Source organism: Scatophagus argus, chromosome 3 (assembly GCF_020382885.2).
Source record: "Scatophagus argus isolate fScaArg1 chromosome 3, fScaArg1.pri, whole genome shotgun sequence".
NCBI lineage: Eukaryota > Metazoa > Chordata > Actinopteri > Scatophagidae > Scatophagus > Scatophagus argus.
Genome location: NC_058495.1, coordinates 2,297,256 through 2,311,083, shown reverse-complemented (window position 1 = coordinate 2,311,083; position 13,828 = coordinate 2,297,256). Strand labels below are relative to the sequence as shown.

The 13,828-nt window shown below is 39.2% G+C and overlaps 1 protein-coding gene across 1 annotated transcript; it reads right to left on the bottom strand.

Annotated features, from left to right (window-relative positions):
- Positions 1 to 21: 21 nt before the first annotated feature.
- Positions 22 to 13,329, bottom strand: cept1b (choline/ethanolamine phosphotransferase 1b). The gene is made up of 10 exons (XM_046380936.1): positions 13,074 to 13,329; positions 11,324 to 11,626; positions 9,205 to 9,379; positions 8,252 to 8,399; positions 8,009 to 8,150; positions 6,150 to 6,234; positions 5,683 to 5,814; positions 5,019 to 5,177; positions 3,899 to 4,024; positions 22 to 3,418 (listed from the first exon to the last, which is right to left on the bottom strand). The coding sequence occupies exons 2-10, from the start codon at positions 11,512 to 11,514 to the stop codon at positions 3,296 to 3,298; spliced, it is 1,281 nt and encodes a 426-aa protein (XP_046236892.1). The 5' UTR covers positions 11,515 to 11,626; positions 13,074 to 13,329; the 3' UTR covers positions 22 to 3,295.
- Positions 13,330 to 13,828: the final 499 nt, after the last annotated feature.

Genomic DNA, 13,828 nt, shown 5'->3' with positions numbered 1-13,828 from the left:
AAACAATAGAAAACAAACGTGTTTAAGGCAAACTTTTACTAGTAACAATGAAAGAGTTGACCTGACATCAGTAACTATATGCACATGAGCATATACACAGAGTTATTATGAAAAGTTGTTCAGTTGTGGGTTTCAGGTCGTGAGTTATACAAAGCTATAGTACAAATTGTACAGCAGTATGATACACATGCAGATTAGGGGATAATTATTATTACTATTATTTTCCCATTTTCTCCCCCAACACCCAGTGTGAACAGACATGACTGTAAGAGACATCCACTGTGGAAAATAAAGCATGAAAACACCCACTTGATCTGTCATATTAGAGCACTCGAAGAGAAGTGTGTCTTTAGTTATGCCACCGTCGAGCTCTTCCTTTAAGGGTTCGTTCACACAAATTACAAATATAAATTCCCCATTAAAAACCCCAATTAGTAGCTAATCATGTAAATTGTCTTTTATACGTCAAGATATTAAGATCTCCACTGAAACGTCTGCCTTCAAGCCTCATACAACAGAGGTGGATGGAATTAAGTTTGTAGTGCTGCAGGTATTGAAACGACTCCATCAGAAAAAACTATTGTAAAAATACTGAATTTTTTTTTTTGGCCAAATTTCCCTTTTTCATACAATTTGGAATTTTTCCCCAACATTGGCAACTTTCAAAAGAAAAGAATTTGTTTTCCTATTTTCACAAAGTATCACAGCTTTTTCTTGAAATGTTGTTTCAACCTTTTCAGATCTTAATTATCACATAATTATTACATTTTCAAAATACTGAAACCATAACCTTGAAAGCACTTTTTTCTTCTGATCTTTTTCTAAATTCCATACCTTATATGCATAATCTTTTTTAACATAAAACTAAACCTTTATTTTAGTCATTTAAATTCATTCTATAAATCTCATAATATTCTTGGTAATTCTCTAATAATCCACCTTAAGATACCAGAAGGCAGCCGAGGACAAATATGTTTGTGACTCATATGAATTGACCCTTCAACACTGTTTTCTATGAATCAGACCAACAGTGTTCAGATAACTGTGGTTCACGACCAAACCGCCCTGTTCTGAAGTATTGTACACTAATGACCCTCACTACAGCCAACATCTTCTAGAACACTTTAACAAATTGCAGTGGCTTATTACAGTGTCTGCAGATGGAACTGTTGTATGAAACACAAATAAAACAGGCACAATATGCAAAAGCAAGAAATGAATCTCTGTTGTTAAGCACAAAGATGTTGTCCACATTAATACAAGCTATCAGTACAGGTTCTCTCCAGAAGCAGCAACATTAACAACACCCGGTCAGTATAAGGTGCTGTGACAGTATAAGATGATGTTGGTAGATGTGGAGGTGGAGTGAGCAGCAGCCACTTTAAATAAACAGCTTTTTAAATCAATTGTCAGAAAGTTTGATCTGATTCTCATCAGTCACCACCTTAAAAATGGTAATGTCATCGTGAGAACTTATCTCCAACATATTCAGTCCAAGTGCACCTGCTCAGCTGTAGCAGGCATGTTTTGGGGGAAACACAGTGTCAACCAGGTTCTGGTATCATGAACACATTTTTAAAACGGTGATTCAGTCTTTGTAGTGGCATCCACCAGAAATACAAGAAGGAGTGTAACATTCAGTGTAATGGTAAAGGTGGCAGGTAAAGAAGTGGTCTGGTTATTAGCCAACAAATCCTATGAAAAGACCAAGGTCAACAATGAAATGATCCACTAACAGGAATCTGTCTGTGCATCCAAAATCTGAATATCTTCTTGCTCTGTGCCACAGAGCTATTAAAGAAATTCAAGAGAGCAACACTGCTGCAGACATGTCCGTTCATTACCATGGCCATACACACTGGATTTAGATTCAGTGCCACATACACCCTCCTGCTGCTGAAAATACTCACTAGAACTGAAAATATGGATTAATCCACAATGAAAATAGCCCCTATATAGCAATTGTTTAAGGAAATTACTGAAATTACTTTTTTTTTTTAAATGAACACATCAGGGGGGTCAGAAAGCACTGAGAGACAAAATTTCATGGGATTTGTTGACAATGACAGACCTATGTAACAGTAATAACATTAATAATAATAACGAAGATGATAATCAGCAGAGTGATGGCTAACGGAGTGATGGAGAACTCTGAGCTTAGAACTGATTCAAAATACCCACAGCCCCTAAGAAGGACGGGCCTGTTCACATTCTCTTTAAAACACCTTGAGCTTTGTTCTTACAAACTGCAAAATGAGGGAACATCCGAGTATCAAAGTTCACTCTGGACCTCAAAGGCCAACTTTGTAGCTGCACCTTTTCTCCACACGCCTCTTAATCGGGGGCCATCTTAAGCTTTGAGTTTAGATGATTTATATGTGAAAACTTCTAAGTGGAAAAAAACGTTGGCTGTTGTGTCTTTCCCTCTTGACCTCTCTTGACCTGTGACTATAACCTAACTCCGTGAACCGCTAACCAAATCAGAATCCTCATAACGAACATATCGGCAAATAACATTACTTATGACAATAAATACACACAAAATCTTTACCCTGCCTTGAATAGCACCCAAAAAAAAGCCCACGTGGCATTTCCACCAAGGAGTTCCAGTTGACAAACTAAATGAAAAACATTGGCAGTGACTATTTCGCAGAAGGACATTTTGATAAGTAAAATACGTAACAAAGTTGACATTACATTTCCTCCAAAACCACATTTTCCTGACGTGAAACAGCTGCACAGATTCATGTGATGTGAAGGAGATAAAGGCGTTTTAAAATCAAGAACATGAAAAAAAAAGAAAAAAAAAAGTTTATAAATGCGTCAAAGCAGGATTTTTAACTTAAACGAGAAGCACAGACACCCTAACAGTTTGGTATGTACAATAGCAAAAGGTAAAGTCGCGCAAATATTACAAAAATTATAATCATGAATAGCAAATTGTGATTCATTTCCTATACATTTTCTTTGCACAAGAACAGTTAAAACACGCTTAAGTTTCTCTCCTGTAGCACCTGTACTCTCATGAAATATTTGCTCTGTGTAACCATGAGTTTGTAGGAAGAATTCTTATTACTGGGTCAGATGGTGAAACTGGTACAAAATTTAATTCTACACTGGTGAAAAAAAAAGACAGTAATACTCCAGTATCTTATAATATTTGTCCTTACATTCAGTTGGCAGAAGCACATACAAACACCACATCATCCCCTGCATCTCTACGTGGAAAACAGAGGGAAGAAAAGATGAGTGCGACTAACAGGAAGGGACAGAGTCAGTAATGGCCGCCGTGTCCTCAGTGAGGAGCTGAACTGAGCACTGAACAAGGCTTGATTTTGAAAACAAAAATGTGAAGATGGCAGGCAATCTGGTTGCAAACACTGACACAGTAACGCACCAAGTCAAAAAAGGAAATGATCTGTGGGAGAGGAAAAACAAAACACCGTCACTCTTTTGAAGCAGAAACAGGGGAGATCTACACACTATGGAAACACATAGTAACACAGTATCAGAAGGTAAAAAAAACTATAAAAAGGTACAACAGGAGTCACGTGTTTTACTTCATATGTTTAAAATGTTCAACATTTAATAGTTCTGATACACTAGCTCTTAATTTTGACTTTGTGTCTTATAATTTCAACTTGAAAAAAATGATACTTTTGACTGGTTGTCATAATTACATAATCTTATGTCAAAATGTTAATTAACTTTTGTACAATGGGAGGACGTGGAGGCGCATCGTACGTTTTTATACATGTCAACGGTGTATATAGTACTGCACACTTTTGATGTAGGGTCACAGTCCCATTATTCTGACTTAGCATGCCATATATCTGTCATCATAGCTCATAAAAATACGAGTCACTACCTCATTAATGAGACTTTCATGTATACTTACCAATGCGATCCACAGCACCAGGTACTCATCAATAAAACTATTGAAATATTGATCCAGGAACAATAATCCTGGTCCCAGGAAGGCTAAATCATGGAGATGCATCTCACTTTTTGTCATATGTGCTACCTGTGGATAGAGTAAAACACTGTCAGCATCAAAGACAACAGTTAACATTTCTTCACTGAAATCTCTAAACGGTAAACCTTTGACGCTGTAAAGTGCACTTTTTCGTTTTTAGTATGGTGGTTTTATCAGTATGTTGGGATAAATGTTGTATTTCTCTGCAATAAGGTCTAGTTACTAACAACTTTTGTTGAGATGGCAACAAAATGAACTCAAAACTAATGTGGTAAAAACAGCTCAAATACAAACTTAGAATAACCAGTTCACAAGGCAAAGGCTGAAATTAGAGAAACAGACACGTTATCGTTTGTAAGATGTTAAATATACTTTCTGATGATGAACGACGGCTAGCCTAAGTTCTCAACAGAGAATTCTTCTTTTATAATTCAGCCAATGTTAAAGGTGCGATATGTAAGAATTGGTTACCCATTAAATTCACCCAACAAAACAGGGGCAGTCTATCACCAGAGTAACCACAGACTAATGGACTGGCGAGGGCCAGTTTGAGACAGTGGCCACCTTCACAGGGCTGAGCTATACTTTCTGACCATCACTTTGAGGTACAAAGCGGTATAATGACACAGGACGGGCTGAGCTGGTTAGCATGTTAACCTCAGTTAATATGTCTGTAATACAATATATAGATGCTTTTGACATAACAGTAACATTTCTTAACATTCTACTGATCCCTTTTTTTGTGAGTTTTAGCTTAGGTTTTTTTTTTGTTTTAGTTTTAATTTTTAGTTAGAGCTTCCAGCTTTGGAGTTCTGTGGAGGTAACCTTTTCTCTCTTTGAGTTAGGCTAGCAGTCTCCCTCTGCTGTAATCTGTAATATACTCGGCTATACTGAACACATCCTAGAACATATGTCTGCTGAGATTTAACCTAAATATCTCAAAATGCTCCTTAAACTTTTTACTCCCCCCCCCCCCCCCCGAGTTCAAATTGTTCAGAATTGTGTTTGACCTCCCCCGTACAAAGAAGCAGGTTTGACTTACAACTAATTTATTGGTGATTTTGGCCGAGACAAAGCCAAATGCCAGGATATAAAGACATGGATGTTTCTCAAAGAGCTGGACAGCAGACTTCTTGTATATCATCATTGCCAAAATTATAACTGAACCAATATGTAAGACTGGAGAGAGGACGCTGGTTCCCTGAAGACAGACACACAAAAACACAATAAACATACAGATGGTTAGGTAAGAACAAAAACACAAAAAAGGAGAGCTGCTCTGACAGAATATGTTTGAACTGCTGCTAATGGAAAAACAACGTACTTATTCTGCTTCAAAACTTTGAATCACATTAAAAAGTACCAGAAAATTTAGCAATGACAGTGGCTGACCATTTTGATTTTCGATGTGGTTGACTAACACAATTTTATTGTTAATTAACAGCAGCTAAGAAAATCTAAAAAAAGAGACGCCGGCCAACAACTCTGGGACAAGTGGGCGCAGAGAAGTTATCAGTGATAGAACTGACAAAGAAACTGCTAATGTATTTTAGAGACAAATGTCCTGCTAACAAAAAAAGACAGGCACAACTAGGGGATAAAAATTATCAAAGCTTTTCTATAGTGATCTATCTGTGATGGAACAATATCCACCTTGACAGACAGGCCTAACTAATCAGGAGAAGCACTAAAGTTCTCAAACTTACTGCTATTGTGGATCCGTTTTTGCCCACACCTCCTGTAAAAATGACTCTGAAGTAATTGGTGCAGGAGAAGATGGCTCCTAAAAATGTGCAGATGGCAGGAACCATTTTCATCTGGATATTGAGGATCGGAATCTATGAGTCAAGACCAGAAAACACTGAAATTAAGGAATGACAATAACGGTCAAACATTAACATCTGATGATGTGTTGATCAACACTGTCATTTTCCAGCTGGTTTTGTGATTTGTGAGTATATTCACTTTTATATCCACAGTGAAACATCATGAGTAATGTTAGAGAAAAGTGAAAGCATTCACACTGACATTCTCTGCATTTCTAATAATAATTCTAATAAAACAAGAATGTTAGAGCAGTCCTTCATGTACCAACAAAAGCAATTTTACATAATTATGACATCATTTGTTTCATTAATCTCAGTCTGTAAGAATTAGAACCGATCACAATTACCAGTGACTGCCAAAAAGCAGATCCTCCCACGGCGGCCAGCAAATACATGATTATTATGAAGATTTGCACCTCAGTCACATCAATGCTGAGTGGGAGGAGAAAGCAGAGTTTACAGGAAGGATTAGTGACATCTACCAGCACACAGTCATCCTGAAGCCTTCTTCCACAACACACTGCTGGACATGGAACTGACGGGATGCTATTCTTCTGCGCTACTCATGTTTAATGGAGAACTGAAGATTAAACAGGAAAAAAAATCACTGCATTAAAAATGCAGTCAATAATATTTCACTGGCTTTTTTTTTTTTTTAACAAAAATGACTCAATGACTGCTGATATATTTTAGAATGTTTTTGTCACTGTGCCACTGCTAAGCACATATAGGAAACTCCAGACAGACATGCACCCAGTCGCTTGTCAACCACAAATTGTCGTTTTTACATTTCAGTGTGTGTACAGATAATGAGTATCAATTTGTGAACCTAAGAGGCATTCATACGTGTCGTTTTGAACTTTGCACAGCCATTTCCCCCTGCTTCCAGTCTTCATGCTAAGCTAGGTTAGCCATGGTTAGCACTGGACACCAGACTGATATCCATCTGAACTCTGCACTGTCAGAAAGTTGTTGAATGTTTACTGTGTGTTTATCATGTTTTTTTTCTGTTCATTATTATGTGTACTAGCCCATAAATAGATTAATTGCGACGCCAACTGTTTTAGAGAATGATTTTCAATTGCCCCACTCAGTCAAGGCAGACTCCTGGAGAGAGTTCATGAGGTAATTGCTATTACTGCTGCGTACTACGACACTTGCAATTTTTACAATGGGATGTGAATTGGTTAAATCTGTTGATTATAAAATAGATTTCCAGAGTGACTTGCCAGAGTTGCACTTTACAAACACTCAACAGTGTGTCTGGATTTAAAAGTCAAACTTGATTTTAAGCATTTCATGTAATATTTCCTGCTGGCTCTGTGGAAAACCTCCATGACAGTCTGACACGAGTATTTGTCAGTTCTAGCAGCTGTAAAGCAGTTTTCTGTCAGCTGATGCTACTGAAGAGATAGATTTGACTGACTGCACCTTTGAGCAGAATGGACTGAATTCAGATTGTTCATATTGACTCCATGCTAGTAAGCAGCCACTGGGGAAGAAGACAGCAGTGAGCCATGCAGCAACAGCCACAAGGTTTACCATCATGTTCCACAGGCAGGGACCCACAGTGGCTGTGAGCATCTGTAATCCTGCTAGACAGATCTGCACCTCTGTTATGTCAAATCTATACAAAAAATAGACCCACATTTACTCCATCTCAACTACTCCACACCTAACTGCTACAATCTCATGAAATGACTGACACTAAAGTATAACCCAGTTGTTCTACTGACAACTGACTAACAGGAAATTCAAATCTTCATTTTAACTACAGCGACAGAAAACAAAGACTCAATGAGAGAAAGAAGGAAAACACAAACTAAATACTACTAACAGAAGGACATTTGACAGCTGTGATGCCCTTGAACCATGTCCTGTTTTTTGATCAGATTTAATTTAAATACACAATCAGTTCATTTTCTTTTGACTAAATTAGCATGTTTTTTTTAATCATCAGAAAAACATGAAATACCTATGCACTTGATATGCATTTGGAGTGTTTTGTTAAATGTGGAGAAAAGCTTTTGCAACATATTTTGGAATCAGTACTGTAATTCAGGTATCACATTGGTAGAAAAATAACATTACTAACCAACCTGCTAAGGATTGAATTCTAACCCCTGATATGAGCATTACTGACAGACAAATGGCTGCAAATGCTCTACTTATTCCTTTAAACAAAAAAACAATCTTGCTGACTCACATGCCGAAGCGCAGCGTTCCTGACACATAGGTTTGCCAGTGGGCACAGTAGAACATAAACATCCCGGCGAAGCAGCAGAAGAACATCCAGTCTGGGTTGGTGCCCATCTGCACTGCTATACTGGTTCCCAACACCACAAACACTGCGGAGACAACCCACATGAGTGCAGGCACTACTAAAAGGGCTTCAGATTCACTGGGACACAGCGGAACACAGCGTCAAATAGGGGGAAAAAAAACTGACCAGTGGAAAGGGAGTCGCAGCCGTGGTCAAACAGCTCGCCGAGCGGAGAGCTGCTATTGGTGCGTCTGGCCTGCTTCCCGTCTATGGCGTCCAATGACTGGTAGACAAACAGACCCACAGCACACAGCAGGTATGCCCAGAGAGGAGCCTGAAAGAACACACACACACATCCAAGCAGTTGTCACTCACCCTACCTTGAAGGCCACAAACAAAACTGATTTGAGTAAGTTCCAAGTTCAGAGCTTCAGAACTCATCAGATCAGGTGACAACACATAGAATGAAAAACCTTATACAGTGTACAACAATGTGTGTAATACTCATGAATAAAGAAACACGCTTTGGTCAGTAATTACAGTACTGACACCCGAAGACAGCATCTGCTACTCTTTATGACTGGACAGTCTGAACATTCCCTCATAACAAAAGGTGATGCTTATTAATAATCCCTGTAATCAAATGTGCTCACCACTGTCTGCTAGGCAGCAGAGGCAAAGGCTCTGGGCCCATGACATCCAGGGGAAATAGCTATTAATATAAATACTGTTGTTTATACATGTATCACACAGAAGTTAGCTGTTCCAAAAAATTTAATACAGAGTTTAGTAACCAACATTTTACAACAATTTAAAGCAAATCTCACAATCTGATTTTGCATTTGACTGTTTAGTTTACAACAGGCCTTAATTTCTAATTTTCCAATATTTGATCATGTTTTGATAAGAAGCCTCCCTGTTTTATGATCCACTTCTGTTTGAATTTGCTGCAAATGCAAATTCAACACTTCTTTCATTACTACTCACTACTCTGCATGAGTTGCATGTTTTCAATGGCAACAGTCGAGCAGAAGCAACTGGCATTAATTAGTGTATGAAAACAGTATGTGTGTCGATGATGTGAATTCTAGCGTGTTTAATATGCTTTACCATGAAGACCCTACACAGTGACGACTAACCTGTTCAGTGGCAGTTGGGCAGTAGTAGACCAGCACCAGGGTGGTGAAGACATTGGTGGCAAGGCCGATTATGGTGATAAGGTTTGGAGCAATCCAAGAGGGGACTCGTCCCACCAGCCATTCCCAGTAACGCTGCATCAGAGGCTCCAGGAGGGAGCGTCCAGCACTGCTGTACCTGCATGGACAGATCTTCTCATTCAGTTTCAAGCTGCATAATAAGCATATCCTTACAACCTTTAGCATGTGACAGTTCAAGCCAGAAATTTCTCTCTTGAATTGCTTACCTGTACTTCTGGACTCTGAACTGTAAAACTTTTACACTTTTGATATTTTACATTTTTTGATCAGGCAGGAGTTGGGTGCAGCCAGGCTCTTCCAAGATGGTGATGGTCAGAGTCGCCCACATTAAACTTCATGTACTGCATAGGTCTTCAGAAACCTATGGGCGACCTAGCAGTGACTCAGTCCACTATTTAATGTGCAGTTTATGGTGTGGAGGCATACAAACCACATCTTGGCTGTTAATATGCTCCCAGTAAGTTGGTGTCTCTACATTTAACCTTGGCCAGCACTATAGTGCTGCACATGATTGTAGTGTTTGTCAATAAATAAGGACTTTGCCTTTTTGCTGTTCAAAAACAAATCTTCACTACATAACTAATTTCGGTGATCACCTTTCAGCAATTTCAGACGGGAGTGTGAGTGACAAACAGCTGGTAGACAGAACGACAGAATCTCTGGTTAAATTGTAACTCACGTCTCACCTCCAGGGTTTAGAACAGTGGAACAAACACAGCAACATGAAACCACTGCCACAAGCATTTCTCTGAAACTATAACTGGACCATTGTTCTTGCTTTTGAACATACATGACTATTATTGAGTAATGTTATGTATACCACCAATGAAAGTGTTTAATTACTTTAGATATGACATTAACAGGTGACCTCAAGTGGTCAGTTTCTCTGACTGCCCCTGGATGGACTGAGACAATAATAACACAGACTGAAACGAATCGTTTAATCTTATTCATCTTTTCCTTAAACTCACAGAAATCTGTGCAATGCACAGTTGGGAGTTGTGCCCACATCCTCTAACACCACCCATCTAAACTCTTGTTTCCAGGAGTTCTTTTCACACTTGTATGTTCGAGAGTTCAAGTTTGGTTTTAATTACTTATTTGATGTTAAAATAATGCGTTAACACATCATGACTGACAGCTAAGATCTGCTTGTAGTTGGTTCAGATGGGTGTATGGGCAGGAACTAAATGACGCAGCTCCAATGCCTGATCACTACCGTGTTGTTGCAGGCTCCGATGACAGCACTCCTATCTTGGATATTTGGCCTCGCTTTTGTACAGTGGGAAGAGGAGGAGACATGTTGTCCAACTTGTATAGGTCAGTACATTACATTTACATTTACAGTTGTACGTGTAGGGCTCACACCTTAGGCACTTCCTTCAACAGTTCTGTAAAAAGGTGCAAGTTAAATTCTTTTCACTTTTCCAATCAGCAAGAGAGTTGCTCGGCTTAGTAGCCCAGGGTGGTAAGTTGGCAATCCCTGTTGTTGATCCCTTACATTGTTCCAAACCTGAGCACTTAATTTGCATAAAATAATAACTCTTCAGAACTAGGGCTGTCACAACACCAGAATTTGAACGTATGGCAACTTAATATTATATATATATATATATATATATATATATAAAAATTTAATTAACAACAACTCTTATGATACTGGTACAGGAAGTCACTGTACAAATATCAAAACATTTGTAATAACCTTAAAATCTGTGCAGCCTTGGGTTGAAAATCTGATTGTAGATCTTTTTCTTTTTTTCTTTTTTTTTACTCTTGGTACTTTAAATACCATGAAATGCAGAAGTTGTATTGTTATTGTTATTGTTTATCCTCTGATAGATGTGCTAACCTTATTTACAACACCAGAACCCACTGTAGGGCTTAAAAGACATTCAGTATGAACACCTCTGTCAGGAACAGTAACAAAATTAAAGTTTAAAAGAGATCTGTTTAGTTGAGTTGCAGACTTTTGCTTGTGGATAGCGTTAAATAACTCCACATGCGGTACTTCAGTCTGACGAGCATAAATCACTGTTACCTGTGCTCCTCCAGTCTCTTGAGCTGGTGTCGGGAGAGGGGAGGTGACGGCAGCTCAATCAGCCTTCGCAGCACTCCAGGGGCAAGCCAGCAGGCCGTCTCCATACCCATGCTCTGCCCAGGGTCCTTATCCCGACCAAGGCCTCGGCGAGAACGCAGGCTCCCCCCCTGCTGCTGCACCGTAGTGTTCATGGAGCCCTGCTGCCTGCTGGTCTAATCCCTGATGGCTCTGGCTGTGCCTCTGCCACTGTCCTGCCTGTGGGCTTAAAGATCCACAGTGGGGCAGGATGAGGTTGGACAGTACCTGAGAAAAAGAAACCAATATTACAATACCGTCCAGTGAAAATATCATGATATATGAAAGCTTAACCAAACTCATGAATCGTTTTACAAAGGCTGTAATCAATAGACCATATTCACACCTGTTGTGTTACAGCAGTCATATAAACTGATCTAACTAACTGAACTAACCTGACGAGTCATTTCACTGCAAAGCAATCGATTGGCAACTGAAAACACAACGGATACTGAAAGTCCAGAGTAGCACTGGGACATCTTTCAAGGCAGAACATCGTATTTGATAATCCATTAGCTACCACCAGACAACAGCTAACATTAGCCACTTCCAAGCTAACATTATCATTGGGCAGCACTGCACAAAATGTGGCCCCATGTCCCTCTGTGTCTGTCACTATCCATTGCCTTTTCAGTTACGGATGAATAGGGAAGCAATGAAATGATGATTTCTGTTTATACGACTGGAAACCTGAAACACAGCAGTATGACAGGTCAGCATTTAAGCTTTCCACCCTGACATGACGTCAGAGGAAAACGACCTGAGTGAGGATTGTCTATGATTATTTTTTTTATCATTAATCAATCTGATGATCATTTTCTAAGTTTATTTGGTTGTTAATCATTCAGTTAAAACCCCAAAGAAATTCAGTTTACAATGACATAAAGCAGAGAAACTGCGAATGGCCACATTGGAGAAGCTATAATGTGTAGATGGTGTCTTGAGAAATGACTGACTTAATCGTTACTCAAAAAAGTTCACAGATCAGGCCCGTCATGGGTGCCAGTGGACTTCAGCTCTCGGGAACCAAAATAATCAGCAAGAACTGTCTGAACTATCACACGTGTTATTGTTAGTACGCTTAATTACATCAGGCTTGTGGTGCTGTCAAATGAACATTCAAACTACCTGATGTCTATAACATATTAGACTCGGAACAGAACACCACATATACATGCAGACAAGTCTTTATCCAGTGTTTATGAGTTTACTATTAACACTGTAAAAATCAAAGACAGCGTGAAACACCCATTTGACGGACCGTATGTTTGCTGACAAACTAATTCTTATGACTGTCAGCAACAAACTGACAACAAACTATCTGCTTCAGTGGTTTGCTAACGCTGCCTAACACAGCTACTTGCTAACAGCCAACTTAACATCAGTATTGCTGATGTTGAGGATTAGCATTAGCTGGGGTGGTTGTAAGGATCGCTCAGCAAGTAGCTACGAAAGATTCGTGTCAGTTTAGCAATATAAAGTTACTGGCTTGCTGATGGCTCGCTTTGTTATGCTTGAATTACTGGAAATGCCACTGTCCATTAAGGAAACTGATTTACTCAAACTACACTACAGGCACCCCCCGTGAAGACAGCGGCTAGCTTAAGCTAGGTTGACTAGCTAACCCAAAGACAGCTAGCGAGTTGCTGAACTGACGGATGTAACACTGACTGACCTGGCCGATTAAAGGACGAGAACCGCGGACAGTCCGACGGGTGGCGAGGGCGCTTCAAGTCGACAAACAGGACCCTTCTGTGTGCAGTTTCTTTTAGAATTTCACTGAATGACTTAAAATACCGGCGAAACGTTTGCAGGTGTAGGCGAATAGCCACGACCGGTGTCACTGTGGTTGTCACAGCAAGCTAGTTAACGTAACGTTAGCCACCCCGGAATCTCGCGAAGCAGTCTTTTTTTTAACTGCGAGCTTTACCCAGAGTTACGTCTCGCAGGCAGGAAGCCCGTACCTGACACCCTTCTCCCCTCCCCCTTCTGTGCTTTTGGCAGAGGAGGAAGAAGCACTCAGATCATGTACTCAGTAAAAAATAAAGGTAGCAATGCGACAGTGTAGACATACTCTTTCACAGCTGAAAATCATGCCTTTACATTCTACTCTCGTAAAATTTTATAAATAATAGAATCAAAACCTTCTTGTTGTTCCCTATGTGGAGCCTTTATTATGCAGAATGGCATATTTGAGAATTATGTATGTTACTTATTGATGTCTTAATGTTTTATTATTTTTATTCTGTAGTTGGTAAATGTGGCTTAACTATTTAATGGTATTACTTTAATTAGTTTGTAGTTCATATGTTGGATGATTTTCTCCTCAGGCATCAAAAAAGGTTTCTCCTAATCTGTAATATTAGATCATAATTTATTTATTGATTACCATATATTTTGTTTTTTGTTTTTTTATACCAAATCTGCAAA